This window comes from Centroberyx gerrardi, chromosome 17 (genome assembly GCF_048128805.1).
Source record: "Centroberyx gerrardi isolate f3 chromosome 17, fCenGer3.hap1.cur.20231027, whole genome shotgun sequence".
NCBI classification, from domain to species: domain Eukaryota; kingdom Metazoa; phylum Chordata; class Actinopteri; order Beryciformes; family Berycidae; genus Centroberyx; species Centroberyx gerrardi.
The window spans coordinates 7,180,977-7,189,829 of NC_136013.1; the positions used below are offsets into that span (position 1 = coordinate 7,180,977).

The following is an 8,853-nucleotide window of genomic DNA, read 5'->3' on the forward strand; positions in this document are numbered from 1 at the left end:
ACCCTCCAATTAGCACGTGAGAGCAATTAAAGAGAAAAGGAGTGGGTTTGATTCAATAACAAAATTTAATTTAGTGCTTCAAATATACATCACTGCTCAAACCATGAAATAAAGGCCACGATTTTGGCCTAATGTAAAAAAAAGGAAAGACACTCTCAGAACCCTACCGGTAGACATTCGTTAATGATGACAAATAATATGCCAATTGAGGAACATTTTAATTCTCTTGCATCTATATTTCCTTTACATTTGCAATGTGTTAACAACATTTAGCCTCTTGTATGCTCCTGTATCACATCACACTATATATGATCAAATAACAAATCAATAATGTTACAAGTACAAAAAATAACCTCATACATTTCTGCTCATATTTCAACATCCTGGAATTTCAGATGATATTGTGTTTCCAATATGTTTGTCCCCCTCTCACGATCTATTAATGTTAGGCACATTCTAGTGGCAGATTGCATGAGTTCTATTAAGTGCTACTGGCACACAGTGAGTCAGGTCACTTGTGAAATTTCTTGCTGGGGTCCTTTGCATGGTCCAGTAGTAGTTGGCATGGTGTGAACTGATTTCCATAGACCGCTTCGAATCTCCTCATCTTCTCCACCAGCTTGTCAGCACCGAAGGAGTCCACGAACCGGAAAGGCCCTGAACGCAACAGGATATTGAGAGGTATACTTAATATGATGGAGATATTACAACAGTATACATATTAATGGTTGATATGGATAATGCTCTAGGCTTGTACTCTTTACTCTATGAATAGAATTACGTGCTATTCTACAATCACCAGTGCAGTAATTGAACCATTAACCATCAATGACACTGTAGGTACAGAGGTACCTCCAAGATCACTATTTTATTCTAAAGTGACACATGTCAGCACTGGCCCTGGTCTTTCATAATGTTTCATTCAACATCCATGAGGGGGAAAAAAGAACAAAAGTAAACCATTCCACTCGGTCAGGCTCTTTTTCCATGATAGAAGCCATAGATATTTTTTAAAGAATAATTCTGCACCCAGTTTGAGCTTCTTTCAGCCTACTGTGCGATTAAAATAAGAAAATAAAAAAATACTAGTGAAAAATACTAGTATGATGTACAGTAATACTGTACACTGATAGGGTGGTAACATTTTTTTCTTCTTCTTGTTTTTCGAGTTTTGTTTTGGCATTTTTCCTTTATTTGACAGTTCAACAGTGAAGAGAGACAGGAAGGATGGAAGAGAGAGAGAGGGATGACATGCGACAAAGGTCCCGGGCCAGACCCGAAGCCAGGATGCCATCTGGACGCCCCCAGTAACATTTTTTTTAATCCAATGACGTATCTTTGGACAATTGTCCTTGTACATGGCTGCATCTCCAAATGAACACCGGCTGCTAATTTTAACCACTGGAGGGCGAACTGAGCCATGTTTAGTGAAATAAATACAGTGCCGGCACTACATAGTACTAGTACATACTACATAGTTACTCCTCAACATGAGCTGCTCTCATGACCAAGAGACGTGTTTGAACTCTGACCTCCAAGGCAGGGGGGGAATCCCAGGCCGAACACAGCCCCGATGTCTCCCTCCACTGGGTTGTTCAGGATGCCCTCCTGCAGGCACAGCACCGCCTCGTTGACGAACCGAGATACGAGCCGGTACTGCACATCAGAGTCTGATGAACTGAAGGAAGATTTGACACGTGAGAGAAAAGTCCAACAGTGAAGCATTCTAAAACAAACATTCAATATTTAAGAACTCTGAAGGAAAGATTAGGCATTCGGATTAGTGTTGGGTATCGAAAAATGAATTCCAATTCTGAAATTATAAGTAACAGAAGTGGATTGTTTAGCAGTTTGTCTACATTAACAGGCAACAATTTTTAGCTCTACTTGTGATAAACAATAGTGATTATATAGGTTATTTCAATAGAGGTACTCTCCCCAATAGTCAATAATGAGAAAATACAAAAATGCCCAGCCTTAATTATGTTTACTAATTGATAAGATTGGCATCCTGGCTACAATCAAGATGAGTCACTAAAAATGGACAAATATACGATAAATAACAATTATGCAGTGTTAACTCACACAGCAGGATTTGGTGTCATTTTGTATTTCTGAAGGATTTCATCGATATCTGGGTTGACATCTTTGACTTTGAGTCCTGGTTGGTAGACATAGCAACCCTTTCCTGATTTGCGGCCTTTAAAAAACAAAGAGTTGGGATTCATATATTTAGGACAAAATAAATTATACAATATGCACAAACATAAATGAACTTATGAAGTACTTTAGCCAGTGAACATTATGACACAATCCTTCAACATGATTGCTCATACCCTTGAATCCCAAGTCCACCATGGTCTTCAGAACCTCAACATTTCCGCCACCAAACCGTGAGCCAAAAGCTTTGCCCAGGTCCTCAGCCACATGGGCAGCAACATCGATGCCGACTTCATCGGCCAGTGTTGCTGCACCCACAGGGAACCCAAAGCTTGTGGTGAGTGAATCCAACTTCTTGGGGTCAACCCCTTCCTGTAAGTCAACAATAGGGAAATGAATACCATAAAACCTGTAATAGCTTGTAACAAAATGTCTTGTTCAACTGGACTCGTTCAAAACAATGCTCCATTGAGTACTAAACTGCAACAATTTGTATGTACAATGTCATTGGGGTAGTGTGTTCCCTCTTAATTATTTAGATCGCTGAGGTGGTATTTTTAATAACAACACTGAAGTCAGTGTGCATTTCCACTTACCCATTACTGAGCCAGTATGGCACAGAGTGTGACTAAAGCATTAAGTTCACAGCTGTATTTTGCCTTCTGATGCTACTAACCTGAAGTACTCTAACTGCTTCAGCCAACATGGGAGCCAAACACCTTGTGGTATAGAATCCAGGTCCATCCTGCAAAGATCAACATCCAACAAAGCATTCAAGATCATGGTTGGTAGCTACATGGGAAAAGAAAAAACAACCATGATGCCATGCAGAACCTCACCCCAACAACTATGATGACTTTGCCCTGCTTGAGGCCGACTGCCACAGCAGACGCTGTCGTGTCCTTTGAGGTCTGATCAGTGGTTATAATCTCAAGGAGCTGCATCTTGTCCACTGGAGAGAAGTAGTGCATTCCAATGACCTAGGGTACAGAGAAAATATTCAGCAACAAGTATTTTCTTTAATTCTGACAAATGGATCCTTTGAACCTACTAAGGCTCCCAGTTACAAACCTTGTCTGGTCTCTTGCTGGCAGCAGCAATATCCTTGATGGGCAGAGCAGATGTGTTGCTGGCAAATATACAGTGTGGAGGAATCACCTGCAAACAAATGGTTGTTAGATTAAATCATAAAACTAACAGTCACAGCAAAATTGCCATGCCCTAATGTGGATTTAATGCTAAGTGTGTAAATATCATATATTCCACATTTACAACAAAGTAATTGTAACTTTGGCCTAATGAGTCACTATTCAGTTACACTTACAGCCTCAACTTCCTTCAGGACTTTGTGCTTGATGTTGATGTCTTCAAACACAGCTTCGATAACCATGTCAGCCTTTTCAAAGCCACTGTAACCCAGCTGGCCAGTCAAGTTGGACAGTATGGAGTCTCTCTCAAAGGATGTGATGCTCTTCTTTTTGGTCTTGTCATTGAGCCTGGTTTAAAAAAAAAAGACAAAGAAAGTCTGAAGATTCATCAATGTGTATCAAGCTTCCTCACCTTTCATATTCTCCACCTTGCCCATTTCAGGGTCCTGACACGTTTTTGCTATACAAATTGCATCTATGTTAAAATGTCACATTTATTTGCTCATATAGCTGATTTCAATGTTCTTGGTCCCTTGGCTTGCTAATTACTCCTTCAAAACGTAACTATATCTACTAGCAGCCAAGCCTGGCCTCAAATACAAGGCTTATCAATTCTAGAAAACGGACATGATACTCCTCGCTCAGAGACCCACCCTTTGAAGACCTGCTGCTCTCCCCTGGCCAGTCCGGCCACAGCGGTGTCCTTCAGGATTGTGTGCACACCCTTGTCCACAGTCACCTGGGCAACACCTGCTCCCATCAGACCTGCTCCCAAGATGGCAAGGGTCCTAGTGGTTAACAATAAAGACAGACAATTTAGCTCCCACTTGAAAAGGCACTGGAAGTGTGTAAGATCTCAAGTCTCTTAACTTACTTCACTTCTCTTTGAGGGGTTCCAAAGCGGTTCTTCTTGCATGTAACTTGACCATGGTAAAGACCGATGAGGGCCTGTGATTCTGAGGTTCTTGCCAACTGACCAAAGTTCTGTGGCAAACATGGAAATCAGTGAGATTACACTGACAAAACTCTCAGTAAAATATTATGGCCAAAACCAGATTTGCTGATGATGATGTAAAACCAACATTTCTTTCTTCTTCTCCTCACCTGAGATTCAGCTAAGTATCCAGAATCTGGGCCTTGTTCAACTCCAGCCTTCACACACTGAGAGAGGGGGAAAGGTAATCAGTTAAATAGTCTGTGATGTTAAATATAAGACAAGTTCTGAAAAATGACCCAAAGAGATTGACAAAGCAGAGAAGGCAAAAGAAACTCTGGTACTCAAGAGCACAGCTAGCAAGAAAAATAGTGGTTGGATTTCCTTTGCTACAAATGGCCAATAATTTTAAGTCAGGTTCACTTCTTCAACTTCTTCCAATTCCATCCTAATGAATAAATGTAGTAGTTGAAAATCATAGCTTAGGAAGAGGTTTCACTTACTTCAATGATTTTCAGGGGTGCTGGATAAAGTCCCTTGCTCTGCTTCATAACTTTACCATGGACAGTTTTGTAAATTTGATTTCGTACCAACTCAAAGCTCATAATGTAGTCTTGAAGTTCTATGGAGACAGAAAATAACCAATAAGGTATTTTTATTCATGATGAAACTCACTAAAGAAACGAATAACTGTTATATGTTCAATCTCTCCAGGGCCACTTACTCTGCACCATGCCTTTCTCTTTGCTGAGAGCGATTTTCTTATTGACGATTCCTCTGGCACATTCAATGGCAATTTCCTCAAGGTACTCAATTGTTCTTTCCTCTGGACTCTTCAGCCCAGGTCCTAAAATACAACATGGAAAAAAATGGCAATAACACCATGGTTAGCTTCCTGACAATCACAACTTTTGTCTAAACATTTAAGCTAAAGACCCATGGAAGCACAAACAAATACTGCAAAACCATGTGTTACAACCTGTAGTGAGTTGCTGACCTATAGAAACATTAGAATTTCTACAGTGTGTAATACTTCAAGCAACCCATTTCATTTCAAGCAATTCCAGATTGGGTCAAAAATAATCATTGGTTAATTTTTCCCTCATTACATTAATTTAAATTTAAGATAGCACTTTACCAAGAGGGGCTACTAGCTGGTGGACCAGCCCCATCTTCTTGGCTTTATCTGCTCGGATATTTCTTCCTGTCAGCATCATATCAAAGGCACTGGGAAGACCAACCTAAAGATAATGACAAGAAACCAGAAGCACAGAACATAAGTGAATTGATCCATCATTACATTGCAATAATAATACTAAGAGCACAGTGCCCTGTACATATGGGCTGTTACAACCGTGATATTAAGGTGAAATAGTGGACTGATGAAGAAATGTGAATTTTATGACAAATATATTTCAACTTACGGCTGTCTAGAATATTAATTGTGTTGATATTCTGTTTCATTTTTGTTTGTCACTGTGGCTAATCCCATTTTTAACCTGGTTACTCAAGTATGGTTTTGGGTCGATGTATGTAAACATCATAACTCTGTTAGAATAACCTGGGAAAACTCCTACTCCAATTAATGCCTGGCTTACTCCTGTATTAAACAGGTTACTGTGGCATGTAAATGTCTTATTCCCTTCACTTTTGTTTTCTGCCATCTGTGCATACTCAGACTCACACAGCTTTATGGGTACATTTTGATGTCAACAAAAAGCAGCAACAGAGATACTAAATCACAGAGTATCAAAGGTGCATGTAAACAGCTTAAAATGTGGCGAATAGCCAGGTTACTCTGCATGTAAACGTAGCCACTGGATGTCTTGTCCTGACACAAGGGACCAAATAAGAAATAAGTGTTGTAGAATGCTTTCACATGCTGTTCTCTGGGTCAACCTGCATTTTATGATGTTTCTTGTCATTTTCTTGTCCTTTGTAACCCAAATTAAAATAATAACCCAAATAAATCAAATTAAACAGTCAGTGCCAACGAAAAGAACATTTATGTCAGATTCAGAAGTACACCACAAAACCTTCTGATACCATAACTAACCATTTTGGGGAGTCTCTGAGTCCCACCAGCTCCAGGTAAAAGACCCAGCATCACTTCAGGAGTACCAAGGACCGTCTTCTTGCTCTTTGTTGCAATTCTGTATTGGCATGCAATGGCAAACTGAAATGCACAAAGACTGTAATTAGTTATCATGTTATTATCAAAAAATAGTCAAGGATTGTCAATGTAGGAAAAAATATAGTTGGTTGCCAAAATGAGTTGTATCACCTCTAGGCCTCCTCCTAAGCAGGAGCCATTGATGGCAGCAACAATGGGCTTAGGTGATTTCTCAATCTTCTCAAACATCTTCTGCCCTTCTTGAGAAAGTTGGGTCACCTCTTCTGCACTGTTGCAGGCCTGGATCATACTGCAGAGGATGGGAAGGATGTTAAAACTTACATTTCCAATAACCCAAGACACTTTTTAGCATCAGTTAAGCATCAGTTATAATTTTTTTTAGCGTTTAATGTAAAGAAAAAGGAAAATCTCTATGCTATGGTTGCTGAAAAATACATTTTTTTATTCTTGGAAACAATGTTTCAGTAACAGGGTAATATTAGAATACCACACATAATAATAATAATAATAATACACAGCAGACACACAGATGTAGTTAGTAGATGTAAAGTAATCTGAGCATTGTCATATAAGTTAATAATTACAGACAGAGACATTGTATTAACCACAGTAGCTCAAATAATCTTACAAAGATCACATTACTAATCGAGTACAAAGATCAAAATACAAACTTCACAATATTTAATATTCAGTGGATTTGAGGGGGTTTATCTTACTTAATGTCAGCTCCTGCAATGAAGCAGCCAGGCTTTGAGGAGATGAGAACAGCGCTTTGAACAGCATTATTGGCCCATACTTCGTTCATAACTTCTGTCATCTCCTGTTGCATTTGGACTGATAGGGTGTTGACCTGAAAGAGGAATCAAGCATGAAGTTCACATTTACTCTACATAGTTCAGAAATGCAAAGTGTCACATTCATCTCTTAGTGCCTCATACCTTCGAATTTGGGTCATTGATCCGAACAACAGCAACATCCCCCTTGACTTCATAGTTCACATGGGTTCGGGCTAAAAATAGACAAAGCAAATAATGTGCAGTGAGAAAGTAATTGCGTCACTTGGCAGTTCACCAACTTCACATTCACAACATATGAATTGGTTTTGATTTAAATATTACCTAGCATGGCGGGGGCTACTGTGAAGGTGCGGAAACTGCTGCCTGTAAGGGAAATGACATTAACACAAGCAATCAATAAGATCTAATTATAGTCATCTATTAATGGTATATATATATAGGGGAGGTAGCCTATGTCGTCCAACTGCTGTAAGTTACAGGCTATAAAACTAGTTTCCCTTTCACTCCTGCCACCCACCCTTGATATATCCTAGCCCGCAAAACAGTTTTGAAATAAAATATCCAGGGACAAAACACACTTGACATGTCGATGACACGTAGAGATAATATTCCTATGACCTCAAAAACCTCGGTCATGTCTATGCAATCCAGTGGAAAATGACCTTTCACCTAAATTCCCCGCCTACCATTCAGACGAAGGGGAGAGGGGACCAACAGAGGCACGGGTGGTCACATGAATGGCGAATGAATGGCACAAATGTCCACATTGTAAATTCAACATCTCAACTGTCTTGAAACCCACATCTCCCGTTAACTGTTAAAAGTTACCGGTGTAAACGAACCGTCTAAGGAAAAGCTAACAGGCCCACTATGTGATTCAGTAGTAGCCAACTGTAACGCTAACGACATTAGCTAACGTTGAAGTTTGATCGTTATAAGTTTTCTCATGTATTGATTTCACTTTCATTGTGATATACGTGCAAAGTGAACACACAGACAAAACGCTTGTATTTGTAAGCTGTTCCAGCACACAAATGTTTGACACCTAAGGTTAGCATTCTTCGGGGCTAACAGCTAATCTAGCAAGCTAATTTCCAGCTAGGCTAACTAACTCTGAGCAAGTCTCGCATTCTCAGTAGTGTGCAGCTTTTTGGCGCTGGCTTTCTTTCACTCGACAGATTCCCTACAATGAAAACATATCATTTCTACCTGCGGTGAGAGCGTATCTTCTTGATGTTATTCTGGAGAGAACACCAAGGGCTCGAACACCGGCCATCTTGGGAGGGAGGTCAAGCAACAAGCGGCGTGAAGCTAGCTGTCAAGTGCTATCATTGGTACAGGAGATAGGAAAACGCAAGATTGGCGACTAGTTTTACTTCCTGAAAGACAGATCAAACGGACCAGAAGCTGATTGGCTGCCATTCAGTAGACCCGCATGTCATTGGCTGGAACTAGACAGACTCGCAGCTCATTGGTCTGTTGAAGACTACAACACGCCTTCTTATGTGTGCGTATGGACCATTGATCGTTGACCATTGATCTATAATATTCTATTTCCGTATATTCTATTCTGTTTCCTTTTTTTAAGTGGACATTTTATAAAAACAAAAAAAAAACAAAAAAAAAAAGTACAGATATATTGCTACATTTCCAGTAAAGACAATAAAAAATAACCTCAAA

The 8,853-nt window shown here is 39.7% G+C and overlaps 1 protein-coding gene across 1 annotated transcript; it reads right to left on the minus strand.

The window, feature by feature from the left end:
* Positions 1 to 199: 199 nt before the first annotated feature.
* hadhab (hydroxyacyl-CoA dehydrogenase trifunctional multienzyme complex subunit alpha b) lies at positions 200 to 8,518 on the minus strand. Its single transcript, XM_071904028.2, has 20 exons — positions 8,383 to 8,518; positions 7,495 to 7,536; positions 7,315 to 7,385; positions 7,093 to 7,226; positions 6,527 to 6,665; positions 6,299 to 6,418; positions 5,381 to 5,483; positions 4,967 to 5,089; positions 4,746 to 4,864; positions 4,413 to 4,469; positions 4,183 to 4,292; positions 3,962 to 4,096; positions 3,485 to 3,656; positions 3,232 to 3,318; positions 3,000 to 3,140; positions 2,837 to 2,905; positions 2,337 to 2,532; positions 2,086 to 2,200; positions 1,533 to 1,678; positions 200 to 657 (listed from the first exon to the last, which is right to left on the minus strand). The coding sequence occupies exons 1-20, from the start codon at positions 8,447 to 8,449 to the stop codon at positions 512 to 514; spliced, it is 2,292 nt and encodes a 763-aa protein (XP_071760129.2). The 5' UTR covers positions 8,450 to 8,518; the 3' UTR covers positions 200 to 511.
* Positions 8,519 to 8,853: the final 335 nt, after the last annotated feature.

What these genes read in the sequence shown, in the direction of transcription:
- hadhab (XM_071904028.2), bottom strand. Translation starts at nt 8,449, where the DNA reads ATGGCCGGTGTTCGAGCCCTTGGTGTTCTCTCCAGAATAACATCAAGA. An exon ending in AAGTCATCATAGTTGTTGGG is followed by an intron (nt 2,906 to 2,999) that starts GTGAGGTTCTGC and finishes TGATCTTTGCAG; the next exon opens with GATGGACCTGGATTCTATAC. An exon ending in ATGACACCAAATCCTGCTGT is followed by an intron (nt 1,679 to 2,085) that starts GTGAGTTAACAC and finishes ATCTTCCTTCAG; the next exon opens with TTCATCAGACTCTGATGTGC.